The sequence below is a fragment of the Mesoplodon bidens genome (assembly GCF_964165515.1).
Source record: "Mesoplodon bidens genome assembly, chromosome: 17".
Classification (NCBI taxonomy): domain Eukaryota; kingdom Metazoa; phylum Chordata; class Mammalia; order Artiodactyla; family Ziphiidae; genus Mesoplodon; species Mesoplodon bidens.
In genome coordinates this window covers 1,331,524-1,353,078 of record NC_138174.1, presented here as the reverse complement: position 1 = coordinate 1,353,078, position 21,555 = coordinate 1,331,524, and the positions used below count along the sequence as shown (strand labels likewise).

The following is a 21,555-nucleotide window of genomic DNA, read 5'->3' as shown; positions in this document are numbered from 1 at the left end:
ATGTGAGCCGTGCTGTCAGCAGCTGCAGGCACAGTGAGAAATTTGGGAGTATTTTTATATTGGATTTGTGTAAAAGTTTTCACAATGATTTTTATGTTTTACAGCCTCCAAAAGTATGTTCGGGAACAGATTCTATTAGCAGTAGCAGTAATTGTAAAACGAGGATCATTAGATAAATCAATTGACTGCAAAAGCATTTTTCATGAAGTCAGCCAGTTGATAAGTAGTGGCAACCCCACTGTGGTAAGTGTGCTAACTATTCGTAAATACTTAAAAGTTTTATTTTGTATTACGCAAATACCGTTATAGCAACAGTAATGGGTATCTACATAAAAGAAAAAAGGCACAGTCTAAGAAATCAAGCAATTTCCATTTGTTCATGTTTTCCTCTAGTCCGTTTTTTACCTGTGTACATACTGTAGGTACAGTATACTTTGCTTTTTCATTTGATTCTGTTTTTTATGTTGCCAGTGTTCATAATCATCATAAGTTCATAAACCTCGTATAGTTTTCATAATCCTGTTTAATGGTGTCAAATATTACAAGCTAATGTACCATAATATTCTTAACCATTTCCCTTCTGTTGAACATTTCCCCCATTTTTAATAAACCTTTGACAAGTACTAGTGATAATGGAAATGTGAATAAAATATAAAATGATATCTGACATAAAAATTCTTAAATGTTGCAATACTAATAGGCCAAGGTATGCCATGACTACCAGGTGTGACTGTCAGCTTCCTGAGTTTTCTGGGAAGCCTGGTTGGTTTCTCCCCCCTCCACCTCCTGTCTGCCTGTGAGAACCGGTCAGCCGGGAGAGTGACGGGTTGTGGCCGCCCTGTCAGAGGCCGGGGAGCTGGAGCCGGTGTTACTGATCAGCTGTGGTTGTTGGCTGGAACCACTGACTTTTAGCAGCTGGGTGAGATTTAACTCATGTTGAACTGGGGTTGGCAATATCTGGCTCTTCTTTGTTCTCTTGTTTCATTGAATCACAGGTGATTTACAACGTTGTGCCAGTCCTGGTTCTTCTGATTCTCAGGTGTTAAATCTTTAAATATTCTGGGGAGTCTTTTCACTTTCCCAGTTTCTTTTCTTTAATCATTTGAAAGATATCTGTGAGGCTGTACCCCTTACGATTTTGTATGGATGGTGTCTTCCTTGGGCCCTCAGCGCGCGGTGTGATTTTGGGATGTTTGTGGTGTGAGTTGGGGTGCGGTGGTCATTTTAGGGGGACCGTGCGCACTGTCCCTTCCCTTTCCCGGTGTCTGGGTCTCTCCTTGCCACACAGAGACGTGCACTCACCTTCCCGCTCCTGCCGTCTGCCCTCTACTCTGCTGGGAGTGACCCAGCAGGGTCTCCACTGAAGGAATAAATGAGCAAGTTGTCAGGATTTCCTGTATCTACCCTAGGTATTTTTTGTCTTTCCTTTGGAATTTTCCTTATCAACTTTATTGAGGAATAATTTACATGCGTTACTGCGTCCATTGACAATATACACTGCAGTGAGTTGTGACAGTTCTGTGTACCAGTGAACAGTCACACAGTCGAGATACAGAGCGTCTCTGTCTGTGCTTTGGTTATCGGTTGTGTAGGTGTATTGTGTCCTCCAAGAGTGGTGCCGTCCAGTCGAACCTTCGGTGTTCAGTATCTTTCCTCTCCAGGGTGTGGGACCGCACTAGCCACATGCTGCTTTTCAGTGTTTAAAATGTGACTTGTGTGACCAAGGAACTGAATTTTTAATTTTATATAATCTTAATTAAATTTTATTTGAATTCAAATAGCCACATGTTGCTAATGGCAACCATATCGGACCACGTAGTCTAGAGACTTTAATATCTAAAGGTCTAATTTTATGTTCCTAACAATCTTAGTATTCTAAAATTTAATTGTTTATCTAAAACTAACAACTTCGAAGATGTGCATGTTTGAATCATTACATTTTTCTTGTTTGTTTGTTTGTTTGTTTGTGGCGGTACGCGGGCCTCTCACTGCTGTGGCCTCTCCCGTGGCGGAGCACGGGCTCCGGACGCGCAGGCTCAGCGGCCATGGCTCACGGGCCCAGCCGCTCCGCGGCACGTGGGATCTTCCCGGACCGGCGCACGAACCCGCGTCCCCCGCATCGGCAGGCGGACCCTCAACCACTCCGCCACCAGGGAAGCCCAATCATTACGTTTTATGAGTTATTTTGGCTTTGTTTTATGTAGTGAGGAGCTCTGTTGAAAATAGTCCCCAGATAAGATTCCATTTACAATTTTTTGAGGTGAAAATGATTGGGGAGCTACTTTTTACTAATAATAATCTATATGCTCTCAAAATTCTATTGGTAGACATAGTCTCCCATTTCTGATGAAGAGCTTTGCTCTCAAGATACTGATGCTTCAGGGCTGCCCACGTTCATTGTATCAGTATATCCGTAGTCTTACATTTCCGTGGATTTTTGTTAGCATTTCCTGCCTAACTAATGGCCGTGTGCGCAGTCCAAGGAGACGTCACTGTTGGTCAAGGGAAAATCAAGTGGTGGTCTGACTACCCAGAACTCGTAGGGAAAAGGCTTGGAACTGAGGCTGCTACTTGGAAATATTATCCCAGCCCCTACTGCTCTAAATCAAGTTACTCTTCATAATTTTGGTTCTCTTTGTAATGTGTCAGGTGACACATTGTTTCACTTGACAATCTGCAGTGAAGGAGTCCAGCTCATTGCGATTGACCAGGATTTAAACTTTAGGAACTTAAGCAGCAACTCTGGGATCTCTGCTTTTATGCTTGTAGTTGGATGATCATGTTGACTGGGGTTTCAGTATTAAGGTAGGATTTCTACAGTCTGTTCTCACCCCCATGAGTAGCTTCTTGGCAGCCGGATGCCAAAGGATCCGGAGCCCTTGCCCCTCAGGAATGAGCACACACTCGGGAATTGTGTTCTCCGCTTCCTCTCCCCTGGGTAATTTGACCCACCACAAAAAGTAGGCCCACTGCAACCTGGCAATTGGTTTTTTTGAGCCACTGAAATAACTGATGTTCTGAGAATGATTGGAACAGATGTAGCTGTCTAGTTAGAGAGGATTTTGCTCTGTTCACAGTACATACACTTTGAGGGGAGTGGATAAATTTAATATCCTCGTGAAATATTCCAAAGCAGGAGGAGTTTTTTAAAGTTGAATTTCTGCTGACAGGGTTGAGAACTTCTGTAGCGCTAAGAATTCAGTAGCAGGAGGTAGAATTTAATTTCAAGATTGCTGGATGAATTTATTTTGGTGACCACACTGAAAACACAACTCAGAAAGCATTCCTGCATTTATATGGCAAGTTCAGAATTCCTGCCTGGAGCCATTCCTGCTCATTCAGCAGGTCTAAAAAATGAGGTTACAGACCAGTAAAACATTTTAATCTATCTTCCTCTCTGTCTTCTTCTCAGACTGTTAAGAATTTGTGCGAGTGCTTCAAGAATTTACTTAAGATTTTCTTAGTCTCAGAGACATGAATAGCAGTGCGAGGGAGGTTTAAAACTTTGATAAGAAAGTAAAATGGTAAAATCAGAACATTGATATAATGTTGGCTAGAAACTTTCTTAAGGTGACTTTAAGATATATTTGAAAGGAAGAGATAACTGACTCTGGTTTTCTTTGGTTGAAAGAAAGGGTTGACCTCATGAATTACTAAGTTAGGTGACTAACTTTACCCTTGCACATCTTCTAGAATGATGCTTCCAGTCAACCCTAATTGACTGGAAACTGTATGTAGTCTGGCTTTCCTGCTTGCTTTCTAAGAGTGTATTTTTTGGTCCAGCGTCATGCTAGTCGAGTATGCATGTTTAAATGAGTTTAGGGGCAGGATAACATGCTACAACATGATACAGATTTTGATGTTGGATTCACACTTAGGTTCAAATCCTAGCTCTGCCATTTACTACTTACCTAACTTGAAAAATTGTTTAACTTCTCTAGGTGGTGATTTACTAATACGGGGAATCAATGTGGTAATATCCAGGCCCAGAAGAGGAAAGGCCATATTAAGTGCATTTAGTAAGCATCCAGCGAATGTTTGTTTTATGTCCCTAGCGGTTTCACAACCCTTTGTTTATAGAATCTTAGGACATGAAGTATCATCTCTTTCAAAGAATATTTTAAGTGTTAAAATCAGAAGAAAGTATTTATACTATTATCCATGAACGGAGACTAACGGAGTCTTTAAAAAATATATAACCAACGTATTAGCTTTCCTCTAAACGCTCTGAGAAGTGTCTTATGGTCTTTGTTCTCTGTAGATATTTATGAGTTAAATGATTTCCTGGGGAGCTTGTAGTTCGTAGCCCCGTTCAGGTTTCTGTGTATCGTGATGTCCTCTCAGAGGCGGTGCTCGGGCGGCTCTTAGGTCCTGTGCTGTCTGTGCACAGGCTGCCCTCCCTCTGTGGCTGCTTCACCTTGCTTTGCAGTGGTTCGACCTGGGAGGGATACATACAGAGGCCTCACTTCCCAAAGGAAAGTGGTCAAGTTTTTAATTTTAATTAACATTTAAGCTAAATTTTTAACCTGTTTCATGTTGGTTTTATTTCCTTTGAGAGCAGTAGGCCTATTTAAATCACTTTTAAAGCTGTTGAACATATCGCTTAAGCCTCCTTTCTTCCTCCTTGCTGTGCTAGAGAGAAGAGGGTGAGACATTCCCCGTCTGCTGCAGTGCTGCCCTGGACGTGCGAGCAGCTTAATCTCTCTTATCACACGTCTCATTGATGTTTGCTTAGAGGAGCAGCTGGAAGTCTGCTGTATGTAGGGCAACCTTTCAGACAGTTTATTCTTGGTAATAAAGCTCCTGGGGTAAGAGCCAGGCTATTATAAGAGATAGTCCTCTCTCTGAACAAGAGTATTTTATTTTGTCAGCTGGAGATAGTGTTTGAGTATCTTGTTCTTGTGACAGTAAGCTGGAGAGTAAGGCAAACTATCTCTGAAGGCTGTTTTTCCACTGTCATGAAATTAATGTCTTTTACTGGAAATGAGAATTCTGCTGAAAGATTTTTAATGCGAAGGCAGCAGTTACTTCAGTTATTAGCCAGTGAATTAACTTGTGGTTTTTTAGTGCTTCAGTGAAAGAAAACATATTAGACTCTTTGATAACCTGGAGACCTCATTGAATTTCTTCTACTTGTTTTACATATTTAACTTTTCTCTTTGAAATTCATCAGTAGGGAAAAAAAATAGGGAGTACATCATTTATTCATTTTCCACCTTCCCTTGTGTTAATGTGTCAGGCACAGAGGCAAACATTGGTTTATTAATCCAGGTGATGTTTAGTGAGTACGCGCTCTATTGCTCTAGTGATGCTTTAGTTTTTTTTTTTAATCGATAACTTATTTTGTGATTTTAATTTGGTGGATTGCAGGTAACAGTCAAGAAGGACTAAGACGCCAAAATAGGTGTTTTTTTTTTTTTTTTTTTTCCTTCCGGTACGCGGGCCTCTCACTGTTGTGGCCTTTTCGGTTGTGGAGCACAGGCTCCAGACGCGCAGGCTCAGCGGCCATGGCTCATGGGCCCAGCCGCTCCGCGGCATGTGGGAGGATCCCGGGGCGCAAACCCGTGTCCCCTGCATCGGCAGGTGGACTCTCAACCACTGCGCCACAAGGGAAGCTCCCAAAATAGGTTATTTTTTATGATAAGGAGGAGAATACTCTTGCCGTTTCACCTTATCTTATCAGAACCTGCTACATTTACATAGTACTATTTGTTAAGTTATCTGATTTGAAAGTTAGGACAATCTGTGAATTCTGCAGTGTCCAGGGTAGTAGCCCTTTTCATAGATAAGCAAATCAAGGCTCAGGTAGATGAAGTGGTTTGCTCTCAGTTACTTGAAGTGATAAATCTTGGACTCTCAGAGCCCAGATTTTCTGACTTCTTTTTCTGCACTATTGAAAGAGACTGCAGAGTGTTGTTATTCAGAATTTATTTGGGAGATAGCTGTGATAACGATTATTGTTTGGTTTCTGACTTACTGTAAATGAAAGTTGTCACTTTGGGACTGCTTGTTAGTGCTGGTCAAGTGGCTAGCAGCAGCGAGTGACAGGCACAGACAGTGACTGGGCAGAGCTGTGGGCAGACGTGCATCGGGGCTTGGGGCTCAGCCCCCAAGTGTCGTAGGCTGGGAGCCCCGCCCTGTGTGTTTCAGCAGAGTCCAGGTGCTCTCCTTGTCACCACGTCAATCATTGCCTTAGAAATGATTCTCTTGGAAAATTTTACATGAAGTAAGTTTCATTAAAAGTGTTTGCTTGTTGCATTTGGAAAATTAACAGATACTACCTGAATTCTTTATGATCTTGGATAAATGAAGTATTGCCATGTGAGCCTCTTAGAAGTCTAAGATTTGTACTAATGGTACTCTATACTGGCTTCATCCCTGTTAACTTCAGTGTTACAGCCTCATATATACTGCTTACCAGGCAGTCCGTCACCTTCCAGCTGGTTTCATTGAGACTCACCTCTCTGCAGTACCCGCCACAGGTTTTGTCTCCGACCCTCTGAAGTACTGGAGTCACCATCTCTAGTGCAGAAATAAGATCCAGCCCTGCCTGAGGCAGAGGCAGCCCTGGAGGCACTGGTCCATCGGGGGAGGGAGGGGGGTTCAAGAGGTAACACACTCCGGGTGACCCCTGACACCTAGAGTGTGAAGCAGGCAGACGGGAACCTCCACAAGGGTAAGGACGACAAGAACTCGTGGGTGCCTTTCCCCCGCTTCCTTCCTCCGTTTCTTTGTCCTGAGAAGGAGCTTCCTCTTTTCTTCCTCTTGGCCGCTTCCCTAGCTGTCTCAGTGCCCCTGCTCTGCAAGTCACTTTATGTTAGTGAGATTTAGTTGATAAATGGTTGTGGAAACGAATAAGCGTATCGGGTAATGCGTCTTAGACACACGGTGTGTGCTTGATTCCTCTGTGAATAGGGAGAAGTGCTTTGCTGATCTGTGCAGAGTGCTTTGCTCTTTTAATGTACAATCAGTGCTTCCTATTCATCATTCACCAGGAATTTCTTAATTAGCACCTCTGAGCCACAGTAGTATAATCTGGTTTTTTTTTTGGCCACACCATGCAGCAGGTGGGATCCTGGTTCCCCCACCAGGGATCGAACCCGGGCCCTGACAGTGAAAGTGCCAAGTCCTAACCACTGGACCGCCAGGGAGTTCCCTATAATTAATGTTTATGATGCTAATCTCAAATCCTTTCAGGGCTTTCAGGTTAAGGAGTAATTAAACTGTTTGGTTATCTTTTTTTTTTTTTTTTTTTTGCGGTACGCAGGCCTCTCACTGTTGTGGCCTCCCGTTGTGGCCTCCCGTTGTGGAGCACAGGCTCCGGACGCGCAGGGTCAGCGGCCACAGCTCATGGGCCCAGCCGCTCCGTGGCATGTGGGGTCTTCCCGGACCAGGGCACGAACCCGTGTCCCCTGCATCGGCAGGCGGACTCCCAACCACTGCACCACCAGGGAAGCCCTGTTTGGTTATCTTTTAATGATGAAAATATCTTACTGAATTTTAGTTCTTACAAAGCTGGTAATTTTAGGTGGGTCAAGGCCAGGACATTTGACTTCTGGCATTACCACTAACCATGCTGCATAATTTATTTTTATGTATTTCTTAAGTCCTTGAGTGGTAAATTTGGTAAGGAGACACTTGTTTTGGAAAATTTGTCCTTTTATTTCATAAGTGGAAAGTGGAAAAAGTAGAATACAAAATAGTACATTGGGTTAATAGTAATGGTATTGTAATAAATAATGTATAATTGCATTTCAAAATTGGAAAGCTGTAAACAAATGTTACAGTAGTAACCTATTGGTGGTTATTTTTGTAGGAAGAAAAAGTTATTTAAAAACAAAATATTCTTATGTTCAACAAGCTAAGTCCACAATAAGAATATGTTTTGTTCATACTTATGCACTAAGAACACACTTTCTTTTTTCTTTCTTTTTTTTTTTCTTATGCAGTACGTGGGCCTCTCACTGTTGTGGCCTCTCCCGTTGCGGAGCACAGGCTCCGGACGCGCAGGCTCAGCGGCCACGGCTCACGGGCCCAGCCACTCCGTGGCATGTGGGATCTTTCTGGACTGGGGCACGAACCCACGTCCCCTGCATCGGCAGGTGGACTCTCAACCACTGCGCCACCAGGGAAGCCCAGAACACACTTTTTTTTTTTTTTTTGCGGTATGCAGGCCTCTCACTGTTGTGGCCTCTCCCGTTGCGGAGCACAGGCTCTGGACGCGCAGGCTCAGCAGCCATGGCTCATGGGCCCAGCCGCTCCGCGGCATGTGGGGTCTTCCCGGACCGGGGCACGAACCCGTGTCCCCTGCATCGGCAGGCGGACTCTTAACCACTGCGCCACCAGGGAAGCCCCACACTTTCTTTTATGGGTGAATTTGTACTTCATTGTCGTGAAGTTTGTAGTTGTGGTGGGATGTCTTTATTGCTACATCTCAAAAGCAGTCCCATCCCACCGAGGGCTCCTTGTTTGTCTGCTGAGGTTTTTACTTTTAAAAACTCTTCCTTTTCCTAAGTAGTAACCTCAAAAAAAAGTTGTCCCTTTTCACTGCTCCTGCCCTTTCCTGCGCTCACTGACCACAAACACGTGCTTGTAATCCTAGGAAGTGTTTATTTCACAGAAAAATAAAGATTTATTGTGAGTACATGTTGGCTTCAATCATTAATTAGAGTCATGTTACTAAAAATTTAAATATGGTTGTAGTCTAAAAATATGCCGTTTTGTGGTGAATATCATTTGGCACTAAAAAACAATTTGTGGCAAGTTTTAAATTACTTGTGCAAAACTACTATAGATAATTTATTTGTAAGAACGATAAGGTTGTGTTTGATAGTGCTTCTGGATTCTTTTCAGCTTGCATGTTTTTGTATAAGTTGTGCGTGAATTCTGTTTTCAGTACATTGATTATCTTACCTGAGATTCCAAAATGAGTTTCCTTTTTTTAGTAAGACACATTTTCTTAAACATTTAGGTATCTGTTCATAGTGTCCTGTTCACTGAAGTCTTATTTAGAAAGGGTAGGAGAAGAGCAAAAACTGCGGGGAAAGATTGTTTTCAGGATCATACGGTCTTGTAATCCATCATGGTAGATTGTTGTAAATTAACTTTTCCTTTTGAATTTCATTAATTTGAATTTAATACTACCCACTTGCCCCACCAAAGCCTAGCTGTATTTAAAAACTGTGTTCATGGTTGATCCCGACGGTGTTTAAATGTATCTGAACTTTTGATTGCTGGCACTTTGATCATTAATCACCATTTTAAAAGAAAGCCATTTTTTAAAATACAATTTTGTTAACTAAAAAAATGAACGATTGTGCTTGATGTGTTTCTAAGGTCTCTTTCAACTGTAAGATGAAGTGAGTATGTGATAAACTGTGTCTCCATAAGAGGCTCTTTAGTGCTTGGTTTCTTCCTCCTTGTGCCTGGGTCCACGCAAAGGCAGTTGAACTTATGCGCTTTTCTTGAAGATTGGGTAAAAGGGGACATTTTAATGTTAAAACAGATGTATCAATATATTTTGAAGTACAATTAGAGAGAGAGAGAGAGAGAGAGAGAGAGAGTGTGTGTGTGTGTGTGTGTGTGTGTGTTTAAGCTAATGGAGCTATAGTCAGAGGACTTACTGTTGAACACAGCCCTGTCTGTATACCCCCGGATTCCCAAGGGTATTTGCACGTATTCTGTGTTGTTAGGGCTTCTTGGTGTGGAAAAGTCTGAGAAACTGCTTGAGTCTGGCATAGTGTGCCATCATAATTGTTAATTATACATCATACTTACCCTAGTTAAGATTGAGGCAAATAGGAATTTAATTCTTTTTTACATTTTCTTAGAGGAAAATTTTAGACATATACAAAAATATACAAATATACTACAAATAGTCTGTTGGTCACCTATGTAACCATCATTCACCTTCAACAAATATCAACTCATGCTAATCTTTAGGAATTTAATTTTATGTATATTTGCTAAGATTTGCCAAGATAAGCATCTGTAAGGTCAAGGTACTGACATCAGAAGCATTTCTGAGCAAAGATGTTGCAGTTGGTGGGCGGGTAGGACCGTGCTCAGCTGTTGTATAAGCTGCATAAATAGCATCATCTTGACTTTAATCTTTCGGTTGTTCAGAGGTAGTGTGCATATTTCTGTGTAACCCTTGGGAACTTGCCAGAATAATTTGTATCGTCCCCATCATGGCACCTTGAGTCTGAATAGTCCATGAATAAAAGCAGCGTGTTGAGAGTAGACGCTTGTTGGATACAGCCATTGAGAAGGAAAATCGTCATTTTCAATTTTAAAAACTTGGGAGTACTACGTGGTTAATGTTTTGGAGACTATAAAATCCGTTTCACTTTTCATCTATTTGGAAATACATTTTACAGACATCAGAACGTAGAGTCAGACAGACCTGGGTTCAAATCTCAGCTGGCCTGAATTACTTGTCCTTTGAATCTCACTTCTTTCAAATGTAAAATGGGGATAGGGATTGTTGTGTGAATTCAACGAAACGATATGTTAAATACTGATCATCTTAAAATATCATTTACACTCTGTAGTTGAGTACTAGCAGGAGTACTCAGGAGTGTGTCCTGAGTTCAGGTCTCAGATAGGTTTGTTTAACTGGAGTGAGGAGGAATACTAAGCAGTCTCGAGGCCACTGGGAAAGGAGAGCTGATCTTTATCTTGTCGTATCTGACTTTCTGACGGGTAGGTATAAGATCTAAAGATACGATGGAAGATCTAAAGATAAAAATGTTTCATTATGTTTGAACAAATACTGTATTGAAACAAAGCATCGGAAAAATAATGCCTCACAATAATTTGTTATCAAATAATTACAGCAAACTCTGGCCTGTTCTATTCTAACTGCACTATTGAGTGAATTCTCAAGTTCAAGTAAAACTAGCAACATTGGACTGAGTATGGAGTTCCACGGCAACTGCAAAAGAGTTTTTCAGGTACCGGTATTTTTGTTCTTGTGTTTTAATTATTAGATCACTCACTTTTCACTCAATTTGTTGCTAATGGAGTGAGGACATTGCTGTTATCTAGTTGAACAATAGCCTATACTTAAAGGTTTGCGTTGTGATTTCATAGGATATAGTAAAGCGATAGGTTTGGTGAGCATAGTTGACGGTTTAAGATTATTTGTTTAATTCTAGTCTTAAGACAAAGAGGAAATGCTACTATGAAGACGCTTAGCTTATTAATTTTGTTCTTATTGTGTTTAGATAGAACTGATTCAATTGGTGGACTCCGCTGGCCTTAAAAATAGGCCTGGCTCTATGCCAGCGAGGGCTGTGTACTTCAGTGTTATTGCAGAGGGTGTGGGCGCTTTGTTTCGTGTGTATTGTTAGGCTCTGAAGTAAAGTTGTGTGAAGGCACTGGTTTCAATCCGAGGGCTCCCACTGAAGCTGCTGAGCCCTCAGCTCTGTCGTGGTCGTCAAGGCCTGCTTCTCTAGGGAGCGGCATTTATGTGACGGTAAATGTATTCAGACCGGCATCACCGTAAAGTATAAGCAGGCCTAAAAATGGAAGATGTCCTTAAAGAAGTGATGTTTTCCGTTGGAAGTTTTAAGGTTTTTATTTGTTTGTTTGGTTTTATGGTTCTAAAAGGGAACATGTCTTGAATAAGCTTTAGATACAAAAACACATGTGGTTTAATTTACTGCAGGAAGAAGACCTCCGTCAGATCTTCCTGCTGACGGTGGAAGTCCTGCAGGAATTCAGCAGGCGGGAGCCCCTCAGCGCCCAGATGTCGTCCGTGTTCCAGCGCTACCTGGCCCTTGCCAACCAGGTCCTGAGCTGGAACTTCCTGCCTCCAAACCATATCCTTTCAATGGCCAAACGGTCTATGTGTGGGCATTTGCATAGATTGAATTAATTATGGCTAAAAGTACTTTATCTCTGCAGGTTTATGAAACGTGTTTTTGAAAGAAAATAAGAATCTTTTAGAAATGGAATTTTACTTTATTTTATAATACCACAATGCAGTAGAGTACTTAGAAAATTTTCAATTTCATTCATAACTTTGTAGAGGAGGGTTGAATAAATGGAAGCATTTGGTGGATCCTTGGGCTGTTGCTAACCAAGGGATAGGCGTATGCCTTAGGAAGGGAAGGGAAAAAGGTGGGAAGTGCGTTTTACCAAGAAGCCAAATCGTTTTCTCCTGTGACGTGTAAATTCCAATCAGATTTTGACTGACTTTCCTTAAGGCGGATTTGGAGTTCTCTATTTGATCTTTGTGGATTACAGTTGCTCAAGTGTAGATAATAAGGTAGTAACACGTTTACCCTTTGGAGAGTGTTCCCAGTATAAAAATAGGAAAATTCCATTTCTAGCAAGTTATTTATTAGGAATACAAATTAAGTTTAAATAGGTTATATTATAGATACAAAGTGTCTGCTTTTTTATCATTTACTAAAGTGGAGAAATTTGTGTTAGAAAGCAATTCCTTAGTTCAGAGTTTATGATTTGCTTTTCTAGAACATTGCTACCTTGATAGATTAAAAGCAGTAATGTATGGTGGGCTGCCCGTGTGTATCATAGTTGAGTCACACAGATCCAGGCTCAAGGTTCAGCCGATTTCAGGCAGATTACTTAACGTCTCTGAGTCTCAGTTTCTCCAAATGTAAAAGGAGGATATGGATTGTTGAGCGAATTGAAGGAAACAGTACACTTAAAATACACTCAGGAGTTAGCTACTGTTTATTGAGCTCTTGGTAGCCTCCTTGAATGAAGAAGCTCCTCAGCCTGCTGTCTGTGCTGTGCTCTTTCTTCTTGATCTGGAATACTCCTTATGGTAGAGGAAATTACAGGAAGTTTACTTTAACCTGTTCTAGGTGTTGTTAACAGGAGGACGGGGTGGGGTCTATTTAGGAGAAAAGGGCGGATGATAAGCAAATAGGATATAGATATCCGGCCATTTCAGAGATGAGGATGAGCCGGGAGCCCTGCACTCACCTACACATATCTGAGCTAATTACCTGGGCTGTAAACTGTGAGGTTTTTAAAGGGGCAGGGGCAGGGTGTAACTCCTCCTTCTGTTTTCAAGCTAATACATTCATGTAATAGAAAATGAGTTGTAAGATGCCATGTAGGGTGATAGGTCTCTGACGGGAACCCCGAGTTCTCCAGTTCTTTCTCAGAGGCGGTCGTGGTGAGTGGCTGCCTTGCAGGGCAGAGCTCACAGGGAGGTTAGTCATGCCCCCTTCTACCCTAGTCTCTAACCCTCCTTCTCCTAATAGTCAATTTTATATCTTCAGTATATCCCTTTTGGTTGTCAAGAGGCACATATTGTCTTAGGTTTGCTTTTAAAAAATTTTTCCCTTGTGTTTTGCAATCTAATTTTTGCTCTAGTTTTTGTTAGGGAAAAAAAAGATGTTGAAAAACTTTGAGACAGATTTAAAAAGTAACAGGCCATATGGAGCTATCAAAACATTAATTATATATGGGAAAATCAAGGAAAGTTACACTGCATATATTGTAGCCAATTTTAAAGTCTCTGTTTTAGGAGAAAATTCAGTTGGCTGAAAAGTGACTGTTTTGTAAAGGGAAACAGTGCTCTGGGAGTTTGGAAACAAAGTTTGTCTAAAGATACATACACACATAAAATATTTTTATAAAGCATGTAGATGAAGCTTTGGAAAACTTGTCATCTAAAAATGATAGGCAGGATTACAGTGCCGCTGAAGGAAAGAAAGAATTCATTGTTTAAAGAAAAGTAGATCTTGCACTTGATGTACAGTGTTCTGTTTCATGGCTTACAAGTGAGTTTCTTTGTGCCTATATATGTTCCTACAGCAGCCATTTGTTGGCCAACAGCTACAGTTAAGCATTCCTTCCTTTAAGTGGATTAGCTTAAGTGTAGGAGAAAGAATATGGCAATGGAATTAAACGAAGCTGCATTGTCAATGCTAATTAAGAAAACTAGTTTCAAGGAACCCAATTCTGCCATAATTTCTAATTTTGGCGATTACTTGCAGATCTGCTGTTCAATAAGCTGGGAAAGAGTTGAATAATTATTTAGTTTTTTAAATTAATTAATTAATTAATTTTTGGCTGTGTTGGGTCTTCGTTGCTGCGCGCGGCTTTCCCTAGTTGTGGCGAGCGGGGGCTACTCTCCGTTGTAGTGCACGGGCTTCTCGTTGTCGTGGCTTCTCTTATTGCGGAGCACGGACTCTAGGCATGCGGGCTTCAGTAGTTTTGGCACATGGGCTCAGTAGTTGTGGCTTGCGGGCTCTAGAACTCAGGCTCATTAGTTGTGGTGTATGGGCTTAGTTGCTCTGTGGCGTGTGGGTTCTTCCTGGACCAGGGATCGAACCCTTGTTCTCTGCAGTGGCAGGTGGATTCTTAACTACTGCACCACCAGGGAAGTCCCAATTATTTAGTTTTATACCTTGAAAAAGGTCTAATGATCATATTTAACTTAATTAATATATTGAGTTGATGTCTTTTTAAAATAAGATTTGTCTTTTAGGACAGACAGAATAGCAAGTAGACCTTGTAAAAAATATGTTGTGTGTTTTGTATCACATCTATTTGATCATTTAGAATGGTACGTTAAATGAGTCTGTGTTAAATTACCAGTATCAATTCCTATTCATAATTTTTGTAATCTGCAATCTTTTTTGTATCTTTTTATTTTGAAGTAATTTTAAGCATGCAGGAAATACTACAAGGGTAGTTGAAAGAATTGCCATATGCCCTTTACCAAGATTCACCAGCTGTTAACATTTTGTCCCATTTCTTATTCTTCCTGTCTCTGTCTCTCATTACACACACACACACACACATGTGTACGTGTGTTTGTATGACAGTATGTGTATATTTAAACACATTTCTTCTGAATCATTTGAGAGTACTTGCAGACATTATACCCATATACCTCTGAGTACTTCACTGTTTATTTTCTTGTGATCAAGAATTCTCAAATTGCACTGCGGTTCTTATAGGAGAATGTCTTACAAAACTCTAGTATGATTTTCAAAACCAAGAATTTAATGTTGACACATTGTTATTATCTAATCTGCAGTCCATATTCAAATTTTGTCAGTTGTCTCAGTAATACCTTTTATAACTGTTTTCAGTACTTTGTATGTAGTTGTCCTAAGTCATCTTTGATCTGGAAAGCTCCTCAGCTTTTCTTTGTCTTTCATGAATTTGACATATTTGATGTGTATGGATCAATTACTTTAAAAAAATGCCCCTCAGTTTAGGTCTGCTGGATGTTCCCTCCTGATAGTTTCGGGTTATTCATTTTCGTAGGACTACTGAGTAGTGGTTCCCTTATGTCAGGAGGAGTGTGATCCAGTTTGCCCCATTTGCAGGGTGGGGGGGGGTTCTCTTTGCTCTCTTGGTTAAGGTGGTGTGTGCCAGGTTTTTCCAGTGTGAAGTTGCTGTTTCTTTTTGTAATTAATAAATGGCTTGTGGTGGTGTACTTTATATAAATATCCTGTTCCTCCTAAAATTTCAACCATTAGTTCTAGCATCCCTTGGTACTCCTGGCCTGAAACAGTTAGTATGGTCCTTGCACACTGGTGATTTTTCTGATCCCATCATCTCCTTTTGTGCTTATTTGCAGCTTTCTGCCATAAAGAAGAGGTTTCCTTTCTTCATTGGTTTATTCATTTATATCAGTATTGACTCAGGGATTCTTCTTCTTCAGAATGGATTGTAATCTGTTGGTGTCATTGTGTATTTTGCTGCCCAAATTGTGCCAGGTCTGGCCCTTGTCAGCTGACTTCTGTGTCCTTTTGGTTTGTCCCACTGTTCTGAGTTTTAACTGAAACAACCTGGGTTTAAAGTTTTAGGAATGAGTGACTTATTTTAGATGTTCTATGAAGAGTTCACTCTAATTATTTAAAAGTTTTCTTTTAAATGTTAAGAAATTTAAACACTGAGCTCCCTTAAAGAAAATATCTGCAGGGACCCACTTTGTCTGTGCTTGTGCTCAGGTAGTGTCTGTTGCAGTGATAATTGGCTATTTTCTAGAACAGCTTTATTGAGATGTATTTCACATACCAAACCATCTGCCCATTTAAAGGATACAATTCAGTGGTTCTTTGTGTGATCATAGACTTGTACAGCACGACTGTCATTAACATTAGAACATTTTCATCACCCCCAAAAAGAAGCCCTTGTATCTGTTAGTGGTCATTCCCTGTTTCCCCCAAATTCACCAGCCCATGACACTTACTCTTCTCCTTTCTGTCTCTATGCTGGACATTTCATGTAAATCGAGTCATATCATATATGGTCTTTTGTGACTGCCTTTCATTTAGCCTGATGTTTTCAAGATTCATTCATATTGTAGCATGCATCAGCACTTCATTCCTTTTTATTGCCACATAATCTGTTGTAAGGATATACCATATTTTTATTTATTCATTGATTAGTTGATTGACAGTTAGATTGTTTCAACTTTTTGGCTATTATGAATAATGCTGCTATGAACATTCGTGTGTAGTACAAGTTTTTGTGTGGACTTAATATTTTCATTCCTCTTGGGTATACCTAGGAGTGGAATTGCTGGATCATAAGGAAACTCATTGTTTAACCTTTTGAGGAACTGCCAAGCTGTTTTCCAAGGTGGCTGTACCATTTCACAGTCCCAGTAGCATTATATGAGGGTTCCAGTTTCTCCACATCCTGTTCAACACTTGTTATCTGGTTTTTGTTTATAACTGTCTTATTTCGTATGGAGTGGTATCTCATTGTGATTTTGATTTGCATTACCCTCATGGTTAATGTATCAAACATCTTTTTTGTGGTTATGGGCCATTTGTGTATCTTCTTTGAAGAAATGTTTATTCATATCCTTTGTCCATTTTTAAATTGGGTTGTCTCTTTAAAATTGAGTTGTAACAATTTTTTTTCTTTTTTTGCGGTACGCGGGCCTCTCACTGTTGTGGCCTCTCCCGTTGCGGAGCACAGGCTCTGGACACACATGCTCAGCGGCCATGGCTCACGGGCCCAGCTGCTCCGTGGCATGTGGGATCTTCCTGGACTGGGGCACGAACCCGTGTCCCCTGCATCGGCAGGCGGACTCTCAACCACTGCGCCACCAGGGAAGCCCGAGTTGTAACAATTTTTTATATCTTCGGATAAAAGTCCCTTAGCAGATAAATGATTTTCAAATATGTCCTCCCTTTCTGTGAGTTGTATTTTTACCTTTTTTTAAACATTTATTTATTTAGTTAGTTATTCATTTATTCATTCATTTATTCATTTATGGATGGCTGCATTGGGTCTTCGTTGAGATGTGCAGGCTTCTCATTGCAGTGGCTTCTCTTGTTGCGGAGCATGGGCTCCAGGTGCCGGGCTTCAGTAGTTGCGGCACGCCGGCTCAGTAGTTGTGGCTCACGGGCTCTAGAGCGCAGGCTCAGCAGCTGTGGTGCACGGAATTAGTTGCTCTGCGGCATGTGGGATCTTCCCAGAACAGGGCTCGAACCCGTGTCACCTTCATTGGCAGGCAGATTCTTCACCACTGCGCCACCAGGCAAGTCCCTATTTTTACTTTTTTATGGTGAACTTCGAAGCACAGAAGGTTTTAATTTTTATGATATTTAATTTATGTCTTTTTTTCTCTTGTCCTGTCTCAGAAACCATTGCCTGATCCAAGGCCATGAAGGCTTATGCCAGTGTTTTTTTCTAAGACTGACTTCTTACATATAGCCTCTCATATCGAGGTCTTTGATCCATTTGAGTTAGTTCCTGTATATCATGAGAAATAATGATGCAGCTTGACTCTGTTGCATGTGGATATCCAGTTATCCTAGCAGATCAGTGACTGTTGATGCGGAGGAGGAAGAAGAGTCTGGTGGAGTAGGAAGCACTGGAGAGAGTGTGGTGGTGGGTGGTGACTGACTGCAACTTCGTTGCCCTAACATCATTTGTGGGTTATTCGTCTTTTTAAGATTTATGAGTTGTGGGACTTCCCTGGTGGTTTAGTGGTTAAGACTTTGCCTTCCAGTGGAGGGGATGCGGGTTTGATCCCTGGTAGGGGAGCTAAGGTCCCACGTGCCTTGCAGCAAAAAAAACCAAAACATAAAACAGAAGCAATGTTGTAACAAATTCAGTAAAGACTTTAAAAATGGTCCCCATCAGGGGCTTCCCTGGTGGCACAGTGGTTAAGAATTCACCTGCCAGTGCAGGGGACACGGGTTCGAGCCCTGGTCCCGGAAGATCCCACATGCTGCAAAGCTACTAAGCCTGTGGCCCACAACTACTGAAGCCTGCGCTCTAGAGCCCGTGAACCACAACAGCTGAGCCCGCGTGCCTAGAGCCCGTGCTCTGCAGCAAGAGAAGCCACCGCAACGAGAAGCCTGTGCACTGCAACGAAGAGTAGCCCCCGCTTGCCGCAACTAGAGAAAGCCCGTGCGCAGCAACGAGGACCCAATGCAGCCAAAAATAAATAAATAAAATAAAAATTTAAATAAATAAATAAAAATGGTCCACATGAAATAAAATCTTAAAAAAAAAGGTTTATGAGTAGTAAGAGTTCTTTGTGAACTCTGAATATATAACACAAATTCTTTAGCGGATGTATGATTTTCACATATTTTCTCCCATTTGGTGGGTTGCCTTTTTACTTTCTTGATGATGTCCTTTGAAACATAGAAATTTTTAATTTTGTTGATGTCCGATTTATCTATTTTTTCTTTTGTTGCTTTTGATATATTTAAGGTGGCTTTGCATAATCCAAGGTCACGGAGATTTTTTAAAATAGACTTTTATTTTTTTAGAGCAGTTTTCGGTCCATAGCACTCTTGAGCAGGAGGTACAGAAAGTTCCCGTGTGCCCTCTCCCCAACATGTGCATGGTCTTCCCGTCATCAGCACCCTACCAGAGGGGGGCTTTTTTTTTTATAATGGAAGAACCTGTATTGACACATCATTGTCCCCAAAGTCCGTAGTTTATATTAGGGGTCACTCTTGGTGTTCTGTAGGTTTGGACAAATGTACAATGGCATGTATCCACATTACAGTCTCACATAGAGTAGTTTCACTGCCCTGCAAGTCCTTTGTGATCCACCTGTTCACCCCTTCCTCTTCCCGTACGCTAGGGACCTGCTGATCTGTTCACTGTCTCCACAGTTGTGCCTTTTCCAGAACGCCATATGGTTGGGATCATACAGTGTGTAGCCTTTTCAGATGGGCTTTCCCTGAGTCACATGCAGTTAAGGTTCCTCCACGCTCCTCCATGGCTGATAGCTGATTTCTTTATGTCGCTGATTAATATTCCACTGTCTGGATGACAGTGGACTCAGCCATTCCACCAATGAAGGACAGCTTGGTTGCTTCCAAGTTTTGGCAGTTATGAATAAACATGTGTGTGCAGGTTTTTGTGTGGATATAAAATTTCAGCTCCTTTTGGTAAATTCCAAGGAGTGCAATTGCTGAATTGTTTGGTGGGGGGTATGTTTGGTAAGAAACTGTCACGCCGTCCTCGGAAGTGGCTGCACCAGAGTCTGCGTTCCCACCGACAGTGAGTGAGCGCTCCTGCTGCTGCACACCCTCAGCAGCGTTCGGTGCTGTCGGTGTTCTGGATTTGGACCCTTCTCATAGGGGTGGAGTGGTACCTCATTGTTTTCCTTTGCATTTCCCTAAAGACCATGTGATGTTGAACATCTTTTCACGTGCTTATTTGACACCTGTATGTCTTCTTTGGTGAGGTGTCTGTTAAGGACCTGGCTCCATTTTTAACCAGATGGTTTGTTTTCTTATTGTTAAATTTTAAGAGTTCTTTTTATATGTTGGATAATAGTCTTTTATCAGAGATGTCTTTTGTAAATATTTCCTCCCAGTCTGTGGCTTATTGTCTTAGTCTCTTGACAGTGTCTTTCACAGAGCAGAGGTGTTTAATTTTAGTGAGGTCCAGCTTATCAATTCTTTCTTTCATGGATCATGCCTTGTTATTTTGCTAAAAAGTCATTGCCAAACCCAAGGTCATCTAGATTTTCTCCTATGTTATATTGTAGGAATTTTACAAGTTTTTGTTTTTGTTTTTTTTTTTTTGACCACACTGTGTGTCATGTGGGATCTTAGTTCCCTGACCAGGGGTCAAACCCGCACCCCCTGCATTGGAAGCATGGAGTCGTAACCACTGGACTGCCAGGGAATTCCCTTACAGTTACACATTTTACATTTAGGTCTATGATCCAGTTTGAGTTGATTTTTGTGAAAGGTGTAAGGTCTATCCGTATCTTGATTCTTTTTTTTTTTTTGTATGTGGATGTCCAGTAGTTAAGTACCATTTGTTGAAGACTTTTTGTTGCTCCATTGCAGTTTACTCCTTTGTTAAAGATCATTTGACTTCATGTATGTAGGTCTATTTCTGGTTTCTGTATTCTGTGCCATTGATCTATTTATTCTTTCTCCAATACCATACTGTCTTGGTTATTGTAGATTTGTAGTAAGTTGAGTTGTGTCAGTTCTCTGACTTTGTTCTTGTCCTTAAGGTCACAAAGATTTAGTCCTATATTTTCTTCTGAGAATTTTATGTAGGTCTTTCATACGGTAGGTCTATATCTGTTTTATGTTTTGTGGAGATATAAGGTATAACAGGATCCTGTTGTTCCTGCATCATTTGTTGAAAAAGGTTTTTTTTTTTCCAGTCGAATTGTTTTGGCCCCCTTGTATAAAATCACCTGGCTGTAAATGTGACAGTATTTCAAGATTATTTAGTCTTCTCTCTGTCTCTTTCATATCCATTTGAAGTTTAGGATCAGTTTATCAATTTCTGCAAAAAAGGCAGCTGGGATTTTGATAGGGATTATGTTGAATCTGTAGATGAGTTTGAGGAGAACTGACATGTTAACAAATGGCAAAATATTAAGTTTTCCAATGCATGAACATGGGATGTCTTTCCATTTTTTTAGATCTTTAGTTTCTTTCAACACTATTTTATAGTTTTCAGAGTAGAAGTTTGAACTTCTTCTGTTAAATTTATTCTGAGTATTTTATTTTTTGATTCAATTATAAATGGAGTTGATTTTACAATTATTTTTGTGTTCATAGCAGTGTATAGAAGAACAAATTTTTGTATATTGATCTTGTACCATGTAACTTTGCTGAACTTGTTTATTAGTTCAAATAGTATTTTTCTGGATTTTCTGTGTATATGTCTTCTGCAAACCTTTTTTTGGGGGTGGGGGCAGTGCCATGCAGCATGTGGGATCTTAGTTCCCCCACCAGGGATGGAACCCGTGCTCCATGCATTGGGAGCGTGGGGTCTTAACCACTGGACTGCCAGGGAAGTCCCTGCAAACCATTATTTTTCTTAAAGGATTATTACATGTAGGTTTGTTTTTTTTTTGCGGTACACGGGCCTCTCACTGCTGTGGCCTCTCCCGTTGCGGAGCACAGGCTCCGGACGCGCAGGCTCAGCGGCCATGGCTCAGCGGCCATGGCTCACGGGCCCAGCCGCTCCGCGGCATGTGGGATCTTCCTGGACCGGGGCACGAACCTATGTCCCCTGCATCGGCAGGCGAACTCTCAACCACTGCGCCACCAGGGAGGCCCTACATGTAGGTTTTATACATGTAGAAGGTGATTT

General features: G+C 41.2%; 1 protein-coding gene across 1 annotated transcript in view; it reads left to right on the top strand.

Moving 5' to 3' along the window:
- Positions 1 to 21,555, top strand: part of XPO4 (exportin 4) — a 112,389-nt gene that overhangs the window by 25,103 nt on the left and 65,731 nt on the right. Inside the window, exons 4-6 of the mRNA XM_081214526.1 lie at positions 105 to 243; positions 10,839 to 10,955; positions 11,672 to 11,825. Coding sequence (XP_081070652.1) covers positions 105 to 243; positions 10,839 to 10,955; positions 11,672 to 11,825 — 410 coding nt within the window. The remainder of the gene's footprint in view (positions 1 to 104; positions 244 to 10,838; positions 10,956 to 11,671; positions 11,826 to 21,555) is intronic.